This window comes from Poeciliopsis prolifica, unplaced genomic scaffold (assembly GCF_027474105.1).
Source record: "Poeciliopsis prolifica strain line A6 unplaced genomic scaffold, Auburn_PproV2 SCAFFOLD006, whole genome shotgun sequence".
Classification (NCBI taxonomy): domain Eukaryota; kingdom Metazoa; phylum Chordata; class Actinopteri; order Cyprinodontiformes; family Poeciliidae; genus Poeciliopsis; species Poeciliopsis prolifica.
The window spans coordinates 9,106,866-9,132,060 of NW_026562381.1; the positions used below are offsets into that span (position 1 = coordinate 9,106,866).

General features: G+C 38.0%; 1 protein-coding gene across 7 annotated transcripts in view; it reads left to right on the plus strand.

Annotated features, from left to right (window-relative positions):
* Positions 1 to 25,195, plus strand: part of atp8a1 (ATPase phospholipid transporting 8A1) — a 99,992-nt gene that overhangs the window by 66,586 nt on the left and 8,211 nt on the right. For all 7 annotated transcript variants that reach the window (XR_008605992.1, XM_055030391.1, XM_055030393.1 and 4 more), the window contains 7 exons: positions 2,620 to 2,730; positions 9,126 to 9,200; positions 10,656 to 10,778; positions 15,503 to 15,581; positions 17,318 to 17,379; positions 17,783 to 17,839; positions 18,143 to 18,250. Coding sequence is in view for 6 of the 7 variants with exons in the window: in XM_055030391.1 (XP_054886366.1) it covers positions 2,620 to 2,730; positions 9,126 to 9,200; positions 10,656 to 10,778; positions 15,503 to 15,581; positions 17,318 to 17,379; positions 17,783 to 17,839; positions 18,143 to 18,250 (615 nt within the window). In the remaining variant the exon portion in view is untranslated. The remainder of the gene's footprint in view (positions 1 to 2,619; positions 2,731 to 9,125; positions 9,201 to 10,655; positions 10,779 to 15,502; positions 15,582 to 17,317; positions 17,380 to 17,782; positions 17,840 to 18,142; positions 18,251 to 25,195) is intronic.

Below are 25,195 nucleotides of genomic sequence, written 5' to 3' on the forward strand. Positions count from 1 at the left end.
TGAAAATGGATTCTGGCAAAATGTTGTGTAAATACCTGCTTGCATCCTGGTAACCAGCTCGACTGGAACACTTGGTCGATATACGATATGTGTAAGCAACAAAAGCCGGAGAGCTCCTGATTCACCGCCTCGATGTACGGCGCATCGTGTTTCTATTAATGCTAAGAGGCCTTCGAGGATGAGAAACCAACAGTACATCGTCTGTACTTCAGCCTGCAATTACATTTCAAGAGACTTGAAGGCCTTTGATCCACATGACATGTGGAGAGTTTGCGTCCTTCAAAACCCAGTGGTCTAATAATCCATTTAGGTTTTGCCCCCGCTTTAAATTAAATTGCACCTCCAGACCTCAACTGGTATTTTACTGCTAGACTGCATTAACTGTAATTTGCTGAGTTCAAACCAGAATCAGTCTTAGAAAATTACACAGCTTGTTTTTTTTATTTTTTATCCCTCTTCATGAATTAATTGATCATGCAGAGAACTGGATGAGCTCGTTTCTGCTGGAGATTCAATTTCTTGCTCCTATAGAAGTCAGGTTTGCTTTCTGAGTCAGTTTCAGAATTACAAATATTTGGGTCATGGCACCTCTGCTGTCTAACTAGTGGGTAAATTAATCAAGTTATATGCTCAGGCAGCCTTCTTTCAGCCAGCTTACCAACAGTGGGCAGCAACAGGTACATTATAACTTATTTCATCTCGTTTTCTTTTTTTTTTTTAAATTAAGACCATTCTTTATCTTTGATTTGCCACATCACAATCTAACTTTACAGATTTGTGAAGTTAAACACAGGAATTTTGGCCACCAGTATTTTGTGAATTCAACTTTCTTTTTTTTTTTTAATGACTCTGTCCAACATGAGGGTTGGTCACACTAACTGGAGACCACTACTATTTTACAGATAGTTCTTTGATGATGCAAAAAAAAAGAGGTCAGCAGACCCACAGAGAAATAATATGTTTGGGAACCTTGAGTAAAACAACCACAAATTTTCCATATAAAAATCTTTAATCAAAAACATTACATGATGCAATTGTATTCATTTTTAACAGAAAACAGTAATTTCTTCCTCATGGTAAAAGCTCCACAAATGGATTCGTATAGTAATCATTTAAGCATGAAACAATAAATGTAGTAATGCTTTTGAGGTGCTAATACAGCAGAATATCACTTCTTTATGTTCTGCTCTTTATAGAGAAACTGAAGTACAATAAGTAAATAGAAGTGGGTAAGTTTATCAAGTTATATGCTCAGGTAGCCTTCTTTCAGCCAGCTTACCAACAGTGGGCAGCAACAGGTAAGGAAGGACGTGATTCACTTTTTTTTTTTCAGAGAAGAATTTCCCATTGCCTCAGGTTACATAAATATGGCAAAGAGAAATAGATCTGGTGCCATACATCATAACTTATTTCATCTCATTTTCTTTATTTGCATTGCATTTTTTTATTTAGACTATTTATCTTTAATTTGCCACATCACAATCTAACTTTACAATTTTGTGAAGTTAGACACTGGAATTTTGGCCACCAGTATTTTGGTTTTCTGGTCTCTGCCTGATGAAAAATGAACGTTTCCAAGCCCTTTTAACTTCTTGTCCACTTTAACCAGGATTTACTGGACCTGAGGTCCTGACAATAAGCAAGTTCTAAGATGGTTTAGATACAGAACAAAGTATTGGAACGGCCTTCAACAGGGAGAAAGTATAAAGTTCACAAACTTTACAAGTTGTCCTGATTTCAGGAAATCTAAGGTTCAAATATAAATTTGTATATATTTTTATTGGCACTGATGTAGTTTGGTATAGATGCCTAGAAGGTTTTTATGCAATCAACTTCAAAGCTATTATTTCCTAATTTATAAACGATGCAGAGAAGAAAACGTGACAATTGGACAAGCACGTTCAGGGATTATTTATTTATTTATTTATTTATTTATTTATTTATTTTTTGGGGGGGTAAATTGTTAAAAAAGTTTAAAAATATCTTTTTTTAAAAATCACAGGTCTGCTACAAATAAAATTCTTAAATGGAAAGTACACAGCGATCACAATTTAAAGTTTGACACTCCCTACAGTTTCTGTTGTTGATGCAGTTTCTCTGTAAATCAATGCTACTTTATATCTGGATTAAGGCCTACTCTCTATCTAATAATTATAATTTACGTGAAGTCCAGCTTTCACTGGGTTTTTATAAATTTTTGCCTTCCATTTTTCACTTGTTTTATTGTGAAGATAAGCCCATAATTTGAAAATTTTACATAAGCTCTAAATAATAGCATAACCACAAAGCCACTGAAGTATAATGCACAGCTTTTGGAGACCAATACCCCTTATACGAACCTCGCTAATTGCTGCAATTTAAAGCTTGGCCCTGCAGCCTGTGACTGGTCTTTTCTGGAATGTGTTAGTGAGGGACTTGGCCAAAATCTTAAACTGGTCCTTCAGATTTCTGCAGGGAAAAAAAAGATTAAACACTTGCTTTAATCTTAAAGTACATTTAGCTGCTTCAGTGTTCCAGCTATGATCTCTAATTATGAAGAACGATTAGAGTAGTGCTGCACTCAGGCTTCCGCTCTTCATTCATCATGTCGTTGCCCTCCATTTACTCCCTCCCACACAGTTCAAATACTTGAAGAATCTGCTGCTCGTCCATGGAGCCTGGAATTACAACCGTGTAGCCAAATGCATCCTGTACTGCTTCTACAAGAACATTGTACTCTACATTATTGAGGTAAGTCAAACAAAGTCTCTCCATACTAAAAATAATGCAAATAATCAGATGGATATAAAAAAATATTGACCAAATAACATAAAAGAAAATGTTCCCTGTTATTTTCAGTGATAAATTGATATCCCGAGTTAAGTGAATGCATATACTTTTCAAGATATCACTGATGGCACCTACTGTAGTTTTATCTGGTGTTCAAGCGAGACCCGAGTTACTACAATCAGCGACCAGTTTGTGAAGCTGCTCACTTCATCAGGAGCTACGACAGGCTGACCCGTTGTCAGTAAAAGGGCTTTAGACAGATTTTCATGTTAGTCCCTGCCTTTTTTATTTTGTGTATTATGAGTTTGATTGCAATTGACAGAAACCAGACTCAGTGCAGATCGCTGCTTCAGAGCTATCACTAAGAATGACCAGACTGGCTAAGTAGCTGCTATCAGCAGTCCTTATCGCCACCAGTGTTCAGATGTTCTTATCCATCTTTTTATGCATTGTCTCTTTTCAGAGATTCAAATGTGGACACTTCTGAGAGTTTCATCACACAGTCTCTACTATTTTGAATGTTGCAAAATAGTTGATTCCTTTAATGATCCTTTAACCTATATAACAGTAAGAGGTTGACTGAATTCTTCTATTTTTACACTTACATTGCTCATTAATGCCCAGTGTAGGCCAGTTACATTAATGAATTCTGAAGGACGATAAATTGTGTCAGAAATTATTTCAATAAACAATATTGCATGTACTTGCATATTAATGCAAGTACTCCTCTCAAAGAGCAAAAAGCATTTTGTGAAGAATGTGTGACTCTGGAACTTGAAAACACTTTTAATATTTTAAATAAACAAACAAAATAGCCAACACAATAATAATTAAAATGGATTATGAGGTCTTGGTAAACAAATTGTCATAAAAAATTAATAGTCATTCAGCTTAGATGGAGAAAACAGGCAAAAGTGGCAGATAGTTCAACCTAACTACTTTGCACTGTGTGTCAAATGCTTGCAGCGTTTCTCCAAAAGGCAATTTTCTAGCAATATTAAATGAGAAAATCTCTTAATCACTATTGTCCAAGCGGAAATCATCTGGCTTATTTTAATTTATTATGTAATTAATTGATTTATTGCTTGTTACTTGCAGGTTTAGCCAAATGATTACCAATGTTAATTCTATCTTTTATCGTTCTTAGTGGAGCACTACACTCATTGCAAATGTTTTGATAACCTTCCAAAGTAAATAGATATAAACATAACCGTCCTTGAACTTAAAACGTGACACTTTTGGCATCCTTTATTTTTTATTTCCTATATTAAAAAAACAAAAAACTTACTTTTACCAAATGCAGAAAATCAGTCCCAAAACAAAACCTGAGCCGCCTCCATGACTCTACATTTGAGGGTCTTTGAAAGCTTAATTTTAGTTTCTATAAACATACTGCAGCGTTGATGTAGCTGGCCAAAATAAATCAGTCCAAGGGATTTTCTCCCAGAAACTTTGGCACCTGTCAGCATTCGTTTTGTGAGATTCCAGTTTGGTCCTTTTATGGAGGGCAGTTGTCTATAATGGAATCCCCTAGGTCTTGTCCGATGGAGTTCATGATGCTTCCCACTTGCACAAAAGTACAACCAGAAAATTACTCACATTGATGATGTTGGGGTTCAGCTTGACGGGTTGGACTCTTTTCCTACCAACCTCAGGTTGCATTTCCTCTTGTATCTACATCATAGCATGTTGGGCACGTTCCTATAAAACATATTGTTTTTGGATAGCAGTGGAAAGTGCTCCTCACACATATCTTGCCTCGACTTTCTCTAATCTGTGACTGATGCACACAATAACAATCTATCCAGCTGCATCTCTATTCCCTTTGAACCACCTGAAAAGTAAGATGCCATATATGAGGAAATGTATTTAACTTCCAGTTCAGAGCCAAAAAATGATTCTTCTCCATTTGAAATCTAGTCAGTGGAAAACATGAAAACATAGGCAAGATTAACAAACACCAAATAAAACAAGAAGGTATGTTGCAACGTTTTCTGCTGTCGTTGTGGATGAAAAGCAGACATTGAACACAGTGTTTAAAATATGAGCACTGCTTTTCTTTCGTTGACATTTTATGAGACAGTTTGACCTCGGATGGCTTTCAAGTTTATTTGCCATGAAAAATCAGTCAGCTACCTCAGACATTCCAGTGTGTGTGTTCTTTATAGTCAATGTGACATGAAGAAGGAAAACAAAAAACAAAAAAGTGCATTTTTCTTTCTATTACATCTGCTCAACCACACTGCCCTTTTCAGGATCAGGTTCAGTTGATCCAAGCGAAACTTTAATTTTAGACAAACTTGATTATATGACATTTCATTCTTTCCTGAAAATTGAATTACTTTCATATGTTGCTTTTTATCTTCAAGTGTTTCAGATTCTATTGTAAGGGATGAAAAATAGGATACTTTCCAGAAGTGAAGGATATATAATCAAGACAATATCTTTGTTCTTTTTTGTATTTGCTGTTTGAAATTCACCAGGCTGCATGTTAGTAATTTTACCAAAACTTGACTCTATCATCTACAGTTTGAGAACACCTTTTGTGGCCTTCTAGCTTCTTCATTATCTGCTTCTCATTATCTGAAGCAGATGAGACATTTATCAAGACTTTCCCTGGTTCAGTATTTTCAGTGTCTGGACATAAAACCCACCTTCAGCTCCAGGATATGATTAAAAGCTAAGTTTGTTGCACGAGTGGGTTTACGTTTGAGTACTCATCTTTTTCTGTTCAACTTTAAGGTTGGTTTGCAAGAAGAGAATTGGCTCTTAATAGAAATTTTGACATTCTTTTCTCCACATTATTGTCCTATACACTGATTAGTACAATAAGAATACTAGAGACTAAATGGTTAGGTCTCTTTCATCCTCCTCTCTATCCCCAAACTCTTTGATTCTTTAGAAAAGCCCTTCTGTTGCTTCATGGGCTATTGTGAGAGACTTGATCATGGGTGCAAACGCTTGGAGCAGTTAAGGATTTTGTCAATCATTATGGGATTCATTATAAGTGCATAAGACTGTCTCTTAACTGCATGGTTGACCAGTGCAACTACCTCAAAGTTTCTTTTGGCTTTAATAATTTTGTTGCATGGAAGTCCAAACATAGATTTTGTATTTTTTTTTATTTTTTATTTTTATTTTAAAAGGGCTTTTTTATGTCCAACTGAGCCTATGTAGAAGCACCATTCAATACACTTGCAAGTCTTTGTGGGTAGGTCTCTTAGCTTTGCTGATCTGGACGCTGAAATATTTCTCCATTCTTTTTTTGCTTAGTAGCTTAAGCTTCTTCAGACTGGATGGATGGGTTATTTTTTAGTCTTGCTATAATTTTAAAGTCTTGGGTAAATAGTGGGTTAGGGTTAACCCTAAACATCTGTACTGCATTCTCCTTGACCTGTTTGGGATGTTCCTTAGCCTCCTTGAAGTAATTTCTCCACTAATGTTCTCTAACAAAACCTCACAGATCATCTGTTATGAGATTAAAATAAACACAAGTAAATTCTATTTCCTGTGACAACTGGTTACACTGTTTTTTTATTTGGTGTGTCAAAGTAAAATGGGTAGAACAGAAGTGCAAACCTCAGTAATTGGATTTTTGTTTGTGAAATAATCTTTAAAAACACACTTTCTTTCCGCTTTATAAATATGCATTACTTGGTTGCGCTTACACATAAAATCCCGAGAGATCACATTAAAGTCTATTGTCGTAGGGTGACAAAAAAAGTTCATTGAATCTGAATATCTTTGTGCAAACCCTTGCTTTTCTTAAACAAAATGATTTCAAGAAACCTTGAGTTTCATTCCCTGGTTTGACTTTGGAACAAGTTACAATTGGATAAAGAACAGCACTAAAAAGACTTGAATTTATTCACTTCAAGCCTGGGAAGCCTTTGTGAAAGAATCCATAGCAACTCTATTGAAATGCACAATCTTTGTAGCTTCTCGTGTTTGATTGACATAACGTTGGGCACTATTTGGGGATATGAGGGACGAGTGATACATATGTGGCAATTATAAAACTCTCATTAGTAAAATCTTACCGACCATTTGGACTGAATTAATACTTAAAGGCCGAGCTTGGCATTGCAATACAACCTCGGTTTGTAGCTTCAGATATTTCCCATATTTATCAGCTTTATACTTTATTTACTTTGTGAATGAATTCAATTAGCAATCCCGCAGAGCCAAACTTAAGAGTATCCAGACTCGGACTATTGGGGACAAATGTCACTCCCACTCAGCCTCTTCTTGACCGAGGCTCTGATACAACTGCAGCGCTGTGGAGCAACCTTGGAATCGGTGATTTTTCATTTGGTGATGAATATGCAAGTCTCTTTAGTTTCTCGTCTACCCGCTTTTTTTGTTTCCCCTCCAGCTCCCGCTTTGCTCCAACAATGTTTTCATGATGTGCAGTGAGGGAGAGAGGCCAGCCACACCCCTTCACTGAGTGGCACTCAATGAGGGGAAGAAAAAAGGGAAGTAAAATCCTGCCTGGTACTTCCCCTAATGAGCAAATCAATGCATCTGTCCCTCAAGAGATGGGGAGAGTGAGAAAGAGAACGAAGCCATTGGAACCTGGAGGACGAGGCCAAAACACTCACACAGAAGCAGCAACCCCACCATGTGAATAGGAGGCTTTTTTAACTTAGCACAACAATGTATCGGCCCAGAGGCTCTCATTGAGCAGATCTGTAATTAATTCAGCAGTTTGACCTACCCACAAGCCGCTCCGTACCAACCCTTGAGCCTTCCTAATAGCTGAACCTGCCTCATGACTTGAGCTTCATCCATACCCTGCATAACTCCTAGCAACGGCATCTGAATGCAATTCTAAACAAGCCGAGATCCAAAACATCTGAGGTTGTGGTTCTATTGTCTTTGCATTCAGAGCCATCTGGTTCCATTTTCATCTGAACATCCCACGTGATTTAACAGGCTGCTCATGTAAAAAAAAAAAAAAAAAATCATCATGATAGATTGGACCTGACAGAGGATCGGTCATTGGTGGGCGTGACTGACGCTGAAAGGTGAGGGGCAGGATGCGGGCACACAGGGAAAATTGGGATTTTTCGGCTGGACTCCCATTATTTGTTGTCATGCATATGCTAACCCGATGTAATGGGAAAAACCAGCGGGCAGACTGGTATTGGTCGTATAGACACTGGCAGCAGCGGCGGGCGGGGCCGTCAAACAAGCTTTGTCCCGATGTGAGAATTTGTAGCAGTTCATGCCTTCATAATGATGTTAAATGAAGCGAGGAAATTCCTGGTAGGCCATGGCAAAAACACAGCTTCCCTTATGTTCTCTTGACAGTTTTGGCAGCAGCTAAAGCCTGTCCTGGATCACCAATTGTCAAACTTCAACACTGTGAGGTGCAGTTTCTGATCATAGCTTCCATGAGTTGTCAGTTTCACTTCACGGTGTTTCTGATACATCAGCTTTGTACCGATAGATTTATATTCAGAATACATCATTTTTGTCTGGGTTTTCTACACCTTATTTTTTAACGTTTTTAGAGGTTATCATGAGTTTTATTTCCACACAACAGATGGCTTGCATTACATTTGTCTGCTTCATTCAGATTATCTAAGTGGCTTAAGCAGCGCAGCAAACCTCATCTGTCACCCACATGTTGCCAGGTAGAGCAGCGAGTTTAGAGGTAAACCTGCGGTGAATACAGTGAACCGTTTCCATTGAAGGGATGAAGGGGTTTTTTTCTCTCTCATTGGCCCCATTTTACCTAATTAAGAAATTTGGCAGGTCCAACTAATATGCTGATCCCAGGTCAGCAGTTCAAACTACCCCACCTTAACGTACTTATTTATTCAGATTTTGCCAGGTTTAATTCCTAAAGCGAAAGTCATTACAAGAAGTTTGGCACACACTGTTATTTATGCAATTTTTAGTTCACAACAGTCCATCTCTCCATACTGTATTTTCTTATAAATTTATTTTTGTTTGATTTTTGTTTTCTTTGCTTGTGATCCAACTCATTTTTATTAACTCCGGTATGCTTGAATCCACCTTTTAGAGTGTTATTTCCCTTTTGGTCCTAACAGAGAGCACAGTCAGAAAATCGCATCACATTACGTAGGCAGGCTTCACAGTCGAGCAGACAGTAGACCTGACTTAAAGGTATAAATTGCGGTTTCTTCTGTTACTAATGGAAAACATTAATTTATAACCTTGTTCATAAATTATTAGTTTTATAGCTTTAAAGGACAGCACCAATAGAGAGTTTTCTGAATGTTTTTGGACAACAGAACATACATTTCATCTATTATTTAACTTTCCTGCCCTTTGATGTAAATATAGATATATATTTAATTATTATTATTTTTTATTTTTTTACACAGATCTGGTTTGCATTCGTCAATGGCTTCTCTGGACAGATTCTCTTTGAACGCTGGTGTATCGGCTTGTATAACGTGGTGAGTGTTGGGAATATTTATTCTCTGAAGAGACCACTTTGCACCTCCACCCGATCCCCACTTTGACACCAAACAGTTTAGCTCTGGTACCCCAGAAGTGATTCTTTTTTTGCCAGAGTGTGGCATTTACATCCTGAAAAATGTCTTTGTTATTTATGACCAGATGTCAAGTCTATACTCCCTCTGTGCCCCAAGCTATGCACTGAATGTGAAAGAATAACAGCTTTGCTTGCGCTACAGAGGGTAGTTATTTGGAGTGGCCACGTTTGAATGATAAAAAGAATAGGAAGAGTGGAGCGGCAAGTGAGCTGATTTTGGGAATCCCACAGGGCCCAATAACAGGACCACTCCTAATGAGCTCATATTTCATATCTGTCATAAATTAAGCAGAGGGAAAAAAGTGTGCTTGTTAACTCTTCAATAAAACTCCATCTTAGCTCCATTCAAAATGAAAAAATATTCCTCAAATATGGAAACAATTTGCAGCATGAACTGTCAGTTGACGAAGACAGCTCAACAGTGCTTGCCTCTTTAATCAGTTATATAATAAACCACCATTCCATATTACCAGCGGTGTTTGAATGAGTGGGGCTATAGTTAAGTTTCTTCATTCTTAAAGACTTGGAGAATTCTTTTGGCTGTGTGGGAGTCTGTTGGAGGCAGTGGTCTGAATCCACCCTTCAATAGAGAAGTCCTTTAGGGCTTGGCTGTGAAGAAGAAAGAGAACCCAATGGAGCATGTCCTGTGTCCTGCCAGTCCAGCGAACTCCTGCTCCAGATGGGCTTGCAGGGATTGCACACCAACTGGCCACTGAGCCACACACAATACCAGCGCTTCTCTCTCAGCAGCTGCTACATGCAACATTACAACATCTCTAAGAAATTACACTTAAGCCAGACTTAAATACCTGCCTCCTGGTCCAGAACCTGGCAGATGTTTATTGGGAGATGAGTTTTGCATATGAACGCACTGAAAGTGTGACCAATCAAAACAAACCCCGAAAGGGTTCAAGGTCAGTGGTCCTCAGTAATCAGACTTAAGTGTAGCGCAATTGGAAAACAGACTGAAACAAATTTCCAGCAAATTAAAGCATATGGAGGTATTGGGAATGATCAGAATAGGCATCTGTGATTAGTCAAAAACAGACATGAGATTTACAGCAGAAATGCTCCAATCAGAACTTTGTGCAGTGACCTGAACTGCAAAAAGTTATAAAAAAAAAAAAACAGCATTGAGGATTTTTTTTTTCAATAAAATTTTGACATTAGGAGCAGAGGCAGTCTCGTGCCACATGTGTGAGCATAATCACGGTACATCAAACATCAAATTATTAATTTGTTGTTTTTGTCTTTTTAACATTTTATGTCAGATGTTTCATCACTTTGGTTCATGTTCTATGTTGGTATGGCTGAAACTTGATATATTTGTGTGTATGTTGCTTTTTTTTGGATGTAGCTCTTTACTGCCTTACCCCCTCTTACCTTGGGAATATTTGAGCGCTCCTGCAGGAAAGAGAATATGCTAAAATATCCAGAGCTCTACAAAACCTCCCAGAATGCAATGGGCTTCAACACCAAGGTAAGACAAAACTCTGACAAATTATTTGCTTGTGAATGTTTATAGAATTTGCATTATCTTTTATGTCCATCATTCTTTTTCCCACTTTTTCACAACCTGCCTACTTGATAGGAAATTCCCACATCTCCCCAGATGTTGGAGGATGTTTATTTGTAATATTCTTTGAAACCAAACATATGCTGAGAAAAAAAAAAACACATTTCATTTGCCAAGGTTGAAAACAAATGTTCTGTTACGCACATGCGAAGGCCGAACGTTCCTGATCTTAAAACCAGCTGTCATCACATTAATGAAAGGCGATGTTTCTGTTGTTGCTCTGAAGGATTTATCGCCTCTCTCAGTGACCTGGCAGCTGTAGCTCGTGGATCTCCGCTCAGTGTCTGGTTTGGCGAGGCTTGACCTATTCTGTCTGGTTGTGGGCGGTATGGGGGGGCCTGTCCGTTAGCTTTCCCCTGCTGGGTAATAAAGTTGTCTCCTCTTTTCTTCATGCCCAGCCACAGACCGCTGGACCTTCCTCACAGGCGTGGTGACCTGGTTAGCTGCACATGGAGGTGGATTAAAAGGCGGATTGGCAATGGTGGTCTGGGGCAGGGAAGGTCAGATGAGTTTTGGGATGGAGCTGAAAGGGAGAGCAAGGAAGAAAATTGGGAGCATGTTGTCATTATATAACAAGGATTTGTTGCGGAAAATTAAGCAATTTGTTTAAGGAAAGGAGTCGTATGTTTGGAGGCCAGGCCTATTAGATCACATTTAAACCAGACAAGAGCAAACAATATGCATCAGTTTCTGTCCAAAACTCCTCTTTCATTGGAAGAGCTAAAGTAAATTATTTAATTAGTTATTTATAAACATTTTAATCATATTTTAGCTAGTTTCTTGTCAGACTTGTTTATTTGAGCCTTTCTGTATGGTCAGAAATTGTTATATAAATGTGTTCCTAACATGGATATTTGTTAATCTGCTTATTGTTTATTCATTTATAAAAACTATTACATTTTAGTTAATTGAATTCATTTTTGAGGTATCACATTATATATATTGTTTTAGATTTTGCCTATTCAGATTTTTTTAATGTATTTACCATTTAAGTTTTCATGAAGTTTTATTCTATTTAGTTTGAGTTTTTTAATTAAATTTTATGATACATTTTTCTAATTATTAAATGCCATGTGTGGGCTTTTATTTTATATTTACTCATGCATTTAAAGAAACCTAAACTGTTAGCAATATAAAATGTTATAAGAAAAAAAAATGACATGGGTCAATAATGCTCCCTTAAAATAATCAATTTGTGACCATGTTGAATGAAAGCACACATGCTGAATACAACTGGGCAGAGCTACATTGCCACACTGATAAAGGGTTTTTCATATGCTCTCAGATGGATTTTCCCTTCATTAAACCTTTTGGGATGTTTCATGAAGTTTTCTTATGCCAGAAAAGAATCCCAGAAGTATTCCTCTTGATACTCTGAGGCAAACAAACCTAAATTTTGTTTGGGCCACATTTTCCAAGACCCATAAATGATGACTCGGTCAGGTCAGCAAGTTGTTTTTGCTGGCTTGTCCACTCTCTTCCAGAGATATTTTCCTTGCAGCTGGCCCGAGGCGAGAAAATCCATCAGGAATTTGGCCCCTCCAAAACCTGTCTTTCTGCGGGCCCCGGCTCTTTTGTACACAACAGATACTGTCTCTGTGAATTAAAGCTGTTTGTGTTGAGGTGTGAGCAGGGAGAGGTTCATGCTGGGGGTTTCAACTTTGTCACTCATTTACTTTTAAGGACCTAGTAGATTCCCATGCAAACTATTAAATCACTTTGCAGCCCTAATAACCACTACAACTGCTACCACCTCATTTACAGAGCTTTTCTTTCTCTCTTGCCTCCTTACCTCATTTGTTCATAAAGAAACGGAAAAGAGAAGGCTGCTCTGGAAATATTTGGCTCCAAATTAATTACTGCCTTTCATGTGTTTTGCGTTTTTTGGCCATTAAGGCTTCCACAAAGGGCCAAATTTTCCCAAGACAGAGCAGCCATTCATTCAGAGTGGATCCTAACCAACTCAAAGAGAAAACAAGAGCAAAGAGATATCCAGGTGGATTGATGGCTTAAAGGAAAGGATCCCACTGTGACAAATGATTATGAGAATTTATTGATTCATTAGCATTCTTTATAGTAGATGGAAACCTGGAAGCTCATCCTCCCTCCTGCAGTGACCATGATGGGATAACTGAGGGGGAACTTGATGGAGAGCTGAGCTTGTCAGTGGGAGGCTAATTGAGTAAAACGTGATTGTAACATTAGTGATAATTTAATACGCGTTTCAGCGAGGAACCAGGGGAATGTGGGAGGAGGTGGAGGGGGGGTTTGCTTTTGGCCACCCTCGCTCTGTGGATTGGGTTTTGTGTACACAGTGGGAGCGTGAGCTAATCCAGTGTGGGGGTAGCTGTCATGAGACTTTGTTTGGCTGGCGGGAAGGTGATGAGGTTGTGCCACTGAGGTCACAGTATATTAACAAAGCTCATATTAAGTGTAAGACCATTAAATATATCCAGAAAACCATAAAATACTCGCTTTTCAGGATGACATAAAAATGTCATGTTAAGTTTTCAAGACATATTTGCAAATGTTTTTTTGATGCTTTCAACTGTTCTTTCAGTGAGAGATAATTGATTAAATAGTCAGGTCATAAATGTAGGCTTTTTTCACTTTGCAAGAATAATACTTGTCAAACTTCTTCACATGCAAAAACTTAAGTTGCTTTTGTTTTCATTTGGCTTTTTAGTATCACATCATAAGGTACCGTAATGCAGAATTTCGACTTGGAAGTACATTGAGAAATTAAAAAGAATGAAAATTAGAGAAGTGTGGCATGCATTTGTACATGCATGTGTAATAGAATCACCTTTCACTCAGTCATTGCGGTAAGTCTTTGTGTCTCACAGAAAGCCAATGTTTCTATTAGCTTTGTGCATCTTGAAGCTAAAATTGTTCCCTGTTGTTTCTTTAAAAAATAATTCCAACTCAGTTTGGATGTACAGTTTCAAGTCTTGCCAAAAATTCTTATCTATATTTAACTCAAAGCCATTCCAACATATGGCATTAAAACATCTAAGTATGCTTTGATTTAAAACTGTTCCATTGTAGCTCTATCTGTGTGTTCCTTGGTGTTCATGAATCTCTATGTTCTCATTTTTTCTTATTGAATAAGGAAACTCGACAGAGCTTCTGAAGTTACGCAATAAATTACACACAGGTGAACTCTGTTTACTACTTAGGCAACTACTTTTATCTAAATACATGGATGTGCAAAACCTTTTGCTGTTATGTGTTATTCTGATTTGTTCTGTCATAAAATCCTTTAATATGGTGGTGATGTGAATCCAAGTGGAAGTTTTAAAGGGGATAAATACAGGCACTGCACTTTCTTTGCCATTGCACTTGAAAGTGAGGCTAACATCTAGCCTCCATAAGAATAAATCAACAACATGGTATTTTCTGAAATTGCTATTATGTTTGGCATTATACCAGATTAACTAAAAACATTTCATCTTTTTCATTCTTGGTACGTGTTTAATGCAGAAAAATCAAGTTTGGCACGTGACCTCCCATCTCTATGTCCTGTGTGAACCTACTAAAACAAAGACAATAGTTTAAAGTTTCATAGAGTGTCATCCAAATATCTGTTTTTGATATTGGAGAAACGATAGAAAACGATAAATTAAATTGCCAAGAAAGTTTTCTGACAGGTGAGACAGTAACTGCTTTGAAACATTTACCAGAACCTCAATTGAAAAATCCTAAACAGTTTCTCTAATTTCTAAGCATGAGCAATTTTCATGTCTCAGAACAAACACCGGTGTCTGGGTGAGGAGGGAGAAAGAGGGCACAAGTGAGGAGATTTTTTTTCTTCTTCTTTTTGGCCTCACAGATTTCACGGCTGTTTCATGCTACATGGCCCATTAGTGTTTTGTTTGGCCGAGTGGCTGCATTAATATAAATTTTAAAACAAGGTGGTTTTGGAGTGGGTGTATTGGTGTTCTCTTCCAAGGTGTATACGTCTGCGCAGACGGTGTTCCATACCTCGATTTTCCAGGCTCTTGATAATTACCCAGAAAACAGTTTAATCTCTGTCCAGCCTGTCGGACTCTGTGTGTGTTTCTAGACTGATTTGTTTTACTTATTTAAACTCTCCTGTAATGTATTGCTACTCCGGTTTAAATTCTCTCATGAATGAGCTCAGATCTAACGACGTTAATGAGTGGAAACCTTTCCTCTGTACCTCTTTGTATGATGTTGTTTAATGTTCTTAGAGCCAGTGCAAGTATTTCGATTTGACTATTTTTAAGGTCAATTCCTTTGTGCTAATTGGTTGTAATGGGAGAAAATGATTAAAACCCGAACATTGATGTCATCCACTTGCTTTTCACTGCTAATACATATCCTGAGTCGCCTCGCTCTCCCCCCATAACATTCGGAGGATATACAACGTGTCTGTCAGCGGGGTGGCCATTCACTGAGGAGGCCCCGACAAAACCGCCACTTAGCCCATTGCTGGGATGGCACAAAGAGCTCAGGTCAGGGGTCACCTGGAGCTCCCCACACCCTTTTCACATGCTTTTTTCCCCCCCTTTTCTCTCACTCTTTCTGTTTCTCACTCAACATCCCCTCCACTCTTCAACCTCCCTCCTTCCTCCTCCTCCACTCCTCTTGCCTCTGTTTTGCAGGTCTTCTGGGCCCATTGTCTGAACGGCCTCTTCCACTCCGTCATCCTCTTCTGGTTCCCCCTGAAAGCTTTCCAGCATGGTTAGTGGCTCCCAGCGACTCCTCCATGGCTCTCAATGGACTGGATGAAAAGAGAAAACAGTCAAGCTCACATACTTTGTCTTAATTACTTCTCTCTCTCTCTCTGGCCGTTCCAGTCATGAATTGCAAACATGTGGCATCTTTGGTCTAAGGGACATGCAGCAACAAGCACGTCTTCATATTTGCATCATTAAGCGAAAGCTGATAGTTTTTTCTGTGCAGTTGTAGACAAAAACATATCACACTGATCAATTTATTCAGGAATCTAACACTTTATGTCAGTTGAGCAAATATGTTTAGTTGGATTTTGCAAAAAAAAAAAAAAAAAAACTTTAAAAGTGTGTATTTTAAAACAGAATTTTTTGTGTACAAAGAAAATGGCAATCCTTAAGCCTTTAAGTCTTGGCTGGCCACAGCTGAGGACCACACAAGCTTGGGCCTGCTTTCCACACAAAGGCACCAAGCAGCCTCACTCTGACTGACAGGCTGTCAGCACAGGGCATGTTACCAGCCGGAAGTAAAGAAAACCTCTCCTGCTTGATATTTTAACTTTGGCTACGTCCCAAACTCACTTGTATTTTGAAGCAGACTTATCAGTGGGACTCTGTTTCTTTAGTCTTATTTGGAAATACAGGTCACATATAATAATTAAATGACTATCTTGCCTTAGGAACCAGTCATTTAAATCTGATTTAGTAATGAGTAACGAGAAAAGTTTGATGTTTCACCACTATGAAGGCATGTGGCCTGTAGTTCAGCCTAATGGAGTGTGATGTCAATCGCATTTCCACAAAGCTGAAAATACAGAATTATTATTTGAGCCTCAAAGTTTAATGAGAAAATGAGTTTAGGGGTCCACCACACAGTTTCCAGGTAGTGTTTACTAGAAACTATGTCTGCACATTGTCCCCACCACTAAATATACATCCAGTGTCGATATAAACGGCAGGAAAATCCATCATACCGACCAAATATGTAATGGGGGTGCAGAATTTTCATTCCTTGCAGTTGAAATAAAAAACTGCAGTCCATTTTATTGCAATGATGATTGCAGTTAAATATATTGTGTTGCTCTACTTGGCACTTGTCTTTGTTTGGCCGTCTGCTGTAAGATTTGTGTCTAATAGCGAAACATACTGTGAGAACAATTCCTTTTTCTCCTGAGTTTAGCTTTATCTGTCTATTTAACACTAGAAATGTCGGATTACCACTGGAAAACACCAGCTCACTGTCTTTTATCTACTTTTTTTATGTTTTGTGTTGTGCAGTTTATATTAATCAGAAACTGCATTTACTAAATGTTCCGCAAAACCCAGAAACGGCCTATCTGACTCTTTTCATACGAATGCTGCCAGTACTGGACAGATCAGGAATCAGTTGATTAGGATAGTTAAGCAGTCATTAAATCCCCCCTGTTTGAAACAGCATAGGAAAATTAAGCTGATGATATCAAGATATCAGTTTGCAGAGATAGAGTTCAATAATACTAATAGTGTAGTTAAAATGTCTCTCTATCCTGGAGTCAATAAATATTCAGGTGAGGATTTACTGGATGAAACTTTAAGTGAGGTAATGACATAGAACCAAATCAATTTGTTTTTTAGAACCAGTTAACTGACTCCAGCACCAGCTCTTACTGACTCTTTTAAAAGGACATGTAGTGTATATGGAGTTTGAAACCCTGAGGATAAATGTGATGTTCCTGAAAGTTTCTCTTGTCTTGACTTATTTCACAGATACGGTGCTTGGTAGCGGAAAAACTACAGACTATCTCCTCTTAGGAAATATGGTCTACACAGTAAGTGCATCAGTCTTATTGACTCAAAGTTTTCCGTCCTATGACGATGATAAACATCACATACATTTTGTTGTTTCTGTTTTTGATCATTAGCATAAGACTAATAATGGGAGTGGTTATTAATTAGTTCTGGGTTGATTAGACCCCATTTAGTCAACCTATGTGTTTCTGTACATTTCATTTTCCTTTTATTTTGTTTTATACTTGAACCAGTCCATATCATATCAGTCTTTTTTTTTTTGTGATTGAGTATTTCTAATATTCATTTACATGTATATTTTCTCCTGATGATACTGTGTCACACTATTCAATATTTCCATTTATTGTGGAAGAATAAAAATGTGGATTTGATCAAAATATGTTAAAATGCTTAATATGTTTTTTTTTGTCTGTTCCTTAACAGTTTGTCGTCATCACAGTCTGTCTTAAAGCTGGTCTGGAGACTTCATCCTGGACTATGGTAGGTCAAAGGCTCTCTGGCTGTTTTATATCACTTCATGTACTTGTGACACATTTTACATGCACCTCTCTTATCCTAAAGTCTCTTTACAGTTTGTTCTTTGTGGCCTTGTAACTGTAACCAGTGAAATGACTGGAAGTTCACTCTGAGTGCACTTTCTACAAACTCTTACACACTGAAGAAAAAAAACAGAAACTTTACTGTGAATTTTTATAAGCAAGTCAGCGAAACTGAACTGCAGTAAATAATTCCTGCATTGAAGACAAAGTCTAATTATTTGGCCGTGTTCCCGTTTTCTCACAGTTCAGTCACATTGCCATCTGGGGAAGCATCGGCCTGTGGGTTGTGTTTTTCATCATCTACTCCTCCCTGTGGCCCATTATTACCCTGGCACCCGACATGTCCGGACAGGTAAACGTGCAAATCCACATGATGTATTCATCTGAGCCGCGCAGATGCTGAGCACCTTCTGCTTCATTTTCCATAGAAGAACCCTGGTGGGAAAGTTCTGAGTAAAACTGAGCCCTGATCTTTAGAAACGGAGCCAGAGGGATGCAAACTGTCAGGCTTCTGGCTTGTGTTGCATAATGACTTAATTGAGCCAATTAGCAGACTGTTTGTGTTACTTTTCTTTCCCTCAACTCCGAGTAGCTACAGGTGATGCTGGAGTAGTAAAACGGTGTGCTAGCTAGAAACCGATGTCCTAAAAAACAAAACTCTACAATCACCACAACAAAAAAGTTTAACTTGATCTTTTGAGTTCACCCAACACAATAATCATTAAAGATTTAGTTTTCCCTTACAAGCTATGATTTACATGTGAATGTAGCTAATTCTCTGACTCACCCCTGGTGTTTAATGGGAAGCTAATAAACATTTGACATTTCCCAGTGCATTCTGGGAGAGGGGTCCTGGGGCATCCTTTCATCAGAGAACAAGAACTCAGGAGGAGGTTATTTTAGGGAAAAGGGTTGGTATTCCACAGTCTGTAGCAGAGGAAAACAACCGCCTACCGTGTAAATACATTGTGGTTTCAGTAAGTTTCCCTGTGGGAATAAACCTTTAGCATTTTTTCTGAAGACTTTTGCCTTGATATTCCTTGGTCATGAAGGCACAATCTTACGTTTAATCATTCATACTTTTTTATTACTTGGTTTTGTGCCACCTCATTTGTTTAGGAGGCAGAGAAGATTTTTGAAGAAAATAGAGAAAGCAGTTTTACTGCAGCAACAAGGCAATTTAAAGTGTTTTGTGTGATTAGAAGGTAAATTTAACGAGCAAAAAAGGAAAAAGCATACGGAAAACAAAGATGTTTAAAAGTATATTTTTGTTCTTAATTTTGGGTGTAAGAAAATAGGTTTTAGCTTAGATTTAAAGGAGCCCGTTATTTCAACAGCTTTGCAGTTTTCTGGAAGTTTGTTCCGAATTATCAGAAGAAATTCAAGCCGATATTAACCTTCTAATCTGCAGTAATTCTGGTGAGCAAAGAAAAAGAGCATTATCCTACAATTTAAAAGGTTTTCTTTAGAATAACATTTCAACAAAGCCTGGTTATGTACAGTCTTTGTACATTTCCAAAGTGTGTCCATTAAGGCCCAGTGTATCATCCGTCCTTTCAGTCAGTCATTATCCATCCATTTTTCCATATATAACCATCCATCTATTCATCCTTCCTTTTGTTATTCACTGATCTGTCAGTTAACACATTAACCTGTTCTTTTTGTTTGCTTGTTCCTTTCTCTTTTTAGCTGCAATTGGAATGTAAACAATTGATAATGGAGGCCTACATTTATAGTTCAAAAGTTGGCAGAGAAGAACTGAGAAATTTTTAAGTTTGTCTGTAGAACTTTTCATGTAAAAAAGTGAGGTAATCCTGTGAAGAACTCCAGTTTCATATCAGATATGTTCCTTTTTTTATTAGAAAGATTGATGGACAGATAGTCTTTGTTACTTTGTGTTACTTCATTAGTTTTTAAGTTTGTTTTTTTTTTCTTAAATTTCAACCTGACATACCACTCTCTCTCACACACACACACACACACACACGCAAACTAACATTAGGTATGCAAACTTCACCCCATTTTCAGTCTGTGAATCCAGCTGCTTTCATCCATGCCCCACAGCAGTTGACTGAAGATTGTAATGGTGTCCTGTGGGCAGATGGTAACTCTATGCCCAGAACTAACTGGGAATACCACTATATCATCAAACAATGACACATCCCTGTGAAAATCGAGAGGACATCAGAGACGTGAGCTTTAGTTTCCTTTTAGCCTCTGAGGAGCAGAACACACCAACCGCATACTTCACCAGAACCTCCGCAGTGTTTACATGAATCTTCTTTGCCCTCTGTTCTGTCTGTTTTTCTTTTCCCCCCTGAAACTTCTTCCTCTTTCTCTTATTTGCTCCTCTTCACCTCTGCTGATTGAACTAGGACCTCAGGGCGAACTGTATAACATACACCAGAATTCATTCTCCTCCTGTTTTTTCTTCCTCATGCTGCCCTCAATAAGAGATGCTAAGCAGCGCTCTGATCCTTGTAGTCGCATTAATCAGCTTTAGGCAAAACATACTTTGGACAGCGAGCAGGACAGGTGCAGGATCCATTCGCGTCACTTGGGCTACTGTACTGGCTCCATCTCAAAGCTCGTATCTCACCGTGTCTTCTCCTGACAAGCGTCTGACAGAGGGATGAAGGGAAAAACATCTCTCATCATTATGTCCACGCAGGGCAAAATGCTTCACCAAGAGGCTTGGACTCTAGAGACGTCTGTTACACTGACCTGCTGTCTGCTGCAATGACTGATATCAATACATCTGTTTCTAATACAAGTCTTCCGTCTTTTGTCTTGCCCATAATTTTTCCATTTATCAATGCTGTTGCAAAATATCTCTTACACTAGGCCAAAGTATTTCTTTAGCTGATGAATTGTACAGTCTGTTAGTAGGAGGATTTTCTTTGGAAGCAATCATGATACTCAGAATTTATTTATATATGCACACTCTTCTGCAAATTGACAATAATAAAGACCTAAAACTAATCTCTGAATGAGGTCAGACAAGCAAAATGACATTCTGCAATTTTAATGTTGTTTCACAGTGTGTTACAGAAGTATTTACTATTTTTATGTCTTAAGTAATTTTTATTTAAATTTCATTATAGACCATAAATCATTACATAATTGTGGAGAGGAGAGAATTTGAATTTTTTTTGTGTGTGTCATGGATTTGTATTCAACCTAATAGCCTATAAACACATAAAAAAGTCATGAATGTTCTGAGAAGCTCTGAGGATTGTTTGAGAGTTTTGGTGAACAAACGACATCATGCAAATCAAGAAACACTGCAAACAGGTCAAAGATTTAAAGGAGATTTCAGTTTTAAAACGGTTTCCCAAATGTTGAGCATTTTACAATGCACTTGATGTGCTCACAAGCCCATTGCCACTATATGGGGTTATGGAACAAATTTGAGAAAGAAGAAAGCAAAGACACCGGCTTTCCAGTCTTTGGGTTCACGCAGACTGAAGACATACCATCCTCTAGTCTGTCTAATCAAAGAAACACGTTGATGAGTCGACCGAAGATAACATGCCGAAGGTGGTGCATGCGACTTTCTATATAAAGACCTGAATGCATGAGTGGGCCTAAGATCTCTTAGGCCCACTCTAAGAGATCTCCCTCTTAGTGAATGTTGAATTCTTCGAGTTGCAAGCCACGCCTCACCTCCCTATAGTTTCAGTTATAATCAGCAGTATCCATTATAGTGAAGTAGAGTTAACCAAGCTGTGCAACAAATAAAACTAGGGCTACTTTTTCAACAATCTGAAGCTGCTTCTAAAAGCACAGCTTTGCCATTCATTTTTTACGAAGAGCAGTGCTAGGAATTTGCATGTTTTATTTATTTAGTTAATTGTTTTCCAAAGTGCATCAACATTTTTGGTTTATTTACATTTCCTTCTCATTTCTCCATATTTATCCTTTTATTTACTTGGAGGAGGTTGAATCTTGCTTTAGACAGGTTATCCATCTTGTGTCCCTTTTGGGTTTTCTGCTAAGTGTTTATTGGTGTGTTCAAGATAACTGGACGGCCATTTGAGGGAAGGTTGAGAGAAAGCTGCCAAGATTCCCAGATCAGCAAAACAGCCTTCGTAGTGATGAATGCAGTTGTCTGTCATGTTTAAGAGTCGTGAATGCAAATGCGATAAATTTCCCCTTTTTGTCAATTTTTCTTGGAGCAGGCTGAGCAATTCTTCACAAATACAATTTCCAAACAGCCGACAGACGAGGAGCGATGACATGTTTGATTAATTGCGGACTCTGTTTGCAAAGACTGTTCAAAGACTGGTGGCATGTTTTTGTGTGTAATGTTAGACGTTGAGAAATCTCTTTCTTATTTGTTCAGACTAAAATGGCCCTATTTAAATCCTTTCATCACCAGTGGACTTTCCCCTCATGTTGTATTTAAAGGTTTTATCTTCTCCCTCAATACTCCTGATTGTGATTTTTTTTTATTTTTTCTAGCTGTTTGTTTTACATTTTCTCTTCCCCGACTAATGATTGATAAACACCACAACACAAAGTTAGTGGAACAATCTGGGTGAAGTAAATACACCACATATTTATATTCAGCAACAGAGTGTTTAAATTGAGTTTTTTATGACCGCTTTTGTAAAACCAGAAAGACGAAAGCAATTTCAGATGAGAAAAAACATTCCTACCTAAAACGGCTTAAATTACCCACAGGCGTACCACGTCAGGTGCACATAATTAGAACATCAATACTTTGCATTTTGAAAGAACTCTGCCATGTTTGGTGGTTTTCTGATTGTTGATGTGATAGTGCACACCGTGATGAGATGAAAAGAGATGCCTGAGGTGACTAGAAAGGAGATGGTAGTAGCTAATGAGTTTGCAAAGAGACTTAGAGAGGTCTTAAAATAATTTGAAATCAGTCGTTCTTCTGCAAGGAAGAGTTTATATGCTGTAATTTCAGGACATTCAAAACTATTGCTTTCATTTGGCCTTTCAGGCACATTCACACTGTGAGATCACAGGGATGTTTACTAAAACCCTAAAATCTCTTGTGTCCTATGACATTCTTATTGGATCTTGCTTGTCCACTTTCTCTAATTAGCTACTTTCTAAATCTGCCTGTTTCGGTTTTATCAAAATCAGTGATGATGAAAATTTGATCCCTGCTTTATTTACTCGTAGTTTGTCCTTTGTCAAATATACCTGCAGAGTCAGTTTTCAGATTAGTCCAGATTCACAAATGCTGTCAATTTAATTTGAAGACATTGATAACCAATTAAGCATAGCTGTGATTAGTTGAATATACATTTTCATTACCTACTAAAGGAAGTAATGTTAAATAGTGATTAATTCTGATTTTTTGTGCTTTATTTTTTTCAATCAAAAACTTGTGTTAAGCTTGTAAATACTGTATTGGAGTAATCAAACTTTTTTGGCCACTGATTCAAATTTTTATTGTTATGCATTCAATCCATCTTTTGGGATTCTCTGTTTTGAGAACGTGTGTGTGTGTGTGTGGGGGGGTGGGTGTGTGTGTGTGTGTGTGTGTGTGTGGGTGTGTGTGTGTGTGTGTGTGTGCGTGTGTGTGTGAGGGGGAGTTTTGAATTGATCTCAGAGTGTCTGTGACTTTCTACAGCCATGAGAGGGTGGGACGGAAGAGGTTGTCAAAACACCCCCTCCCTGCTAGAGGACACTACTGTCTGTCCAGCCAGACAAGTTTATTAGTTTGTCCTAAAAATACAACTCAGCTCCAAGGACCCCATGCCCCTCCAACACCCAGGGGCCCCCATGATATGAGGCATACTTGCATGCACTGCCACTGCTGGACCCGCTCAAAGCCATGGAGCCTTTCCAGATGCCTGCGGACAAACATTTGTTGTTTGTAACTGCTCCAATTGGTTTAGTTTTTAAAACTGACGTCAAAATGAAAAATACCCTCTATTAGCTCCATTTTCTTACATGCAGTCTGATGTATAAAACTTATGTATACATAATTTGTAGCTGAATCACACGGTTGCCTAAATAAATATGGGTCGTATATTGAACTGGTGAACAACATCATTTATTTTTCATTCTGCTTTGCTATGATTTGCCAAATATACACTGTGTTTATTTTGAAAAGGGCTCTCTAGACAGTTTAAACACCCTCTTGAAAACGTTTAATAAAATTAAAATAATCAAACTCACAAAAGTTGTTAAAATTGTAATAAACGCATTGGTAAATGACCCCATTGGGCCTGCAAAATTTCAAAACCGTTGCAAATATAGCTTGTGCTTCAACGCAATTTTCTCTCACGTTTTTAGCCTCTGGGTGTCACAGAAAAACTTTTATTCATCCCTGTAGGAGAAAGTCTTTTTTTTATTTCCTGCCATTTCAGGGGGCTTCCTCTCCTTTGGTTTTATGTCAGATATCAAAGTCAGTTTGAAAACAGAGTAGGTAATTTAGGCTAACCTGACTGCTTTGATAGTTTTGACACCGATCCATGTGCGCGTGCATCCCACGGGTCACGCTGTCACGTTTCGGGAAAGGTACTGTCAAGGGGCCGCGGCAGTTTAAACAAGTGGCATATTACAATGCAAGGAACACGAGTCGTAACTCAGACGTGTAATGACGGATAGTTTCAGTACATTGGGCCAAAGAAAACAGGACAATCTTGAAGTTTTGTACCCCCACCAAGCGGTTCACAACCTCACTGAAGCTAAAACTAATAAGTCATAAAGTAAATATATGTTACTTGGAGTTCTTAAATGATGCACTACTTTATTACTAAGGATCTGGGCGACCTTAGGGAGCTGTTTGAAAGGCGATTAGATCTGGAAACAAGGGTGGGAAATTCTATTATGGCGTTTTTTTCAAAAGTTCTACCTGCTGAACTTTTCCATATTTTTTTTTCACTTTATGACCAGAATTGTTGATGTATTTCATTGGGACTTTATGTGCTAAACCAACACAAAGTAGAGAAGTGGAGGGAAAATGACACATGGTTTTTATTATTTTAGAACAAATAAGAGTATAAATGGATTGCATCGTTGTGATGTGCATTTATATTTAGTTCACCGAGTTAATACTTTGTAGAACTTTCTTTTGGCATCAGTTCCAGTTTAAGTCATAAGTAAATCCTTGTACTTAAACTGTGCAAACCTTGTAAAACCTCCAACCAGATTTGTACATCAAATTTTTTACCCATTAATTTAAAAAAAAATCAAGAGATATTGATTCTCCAGGTATTATTTTCCTTTTACTTCAATTTAAATCCCAATAACATGCACTGAAGTTTGAGACAAACTGACAAATATAAAAATAAATGGTTTAAATATCTCT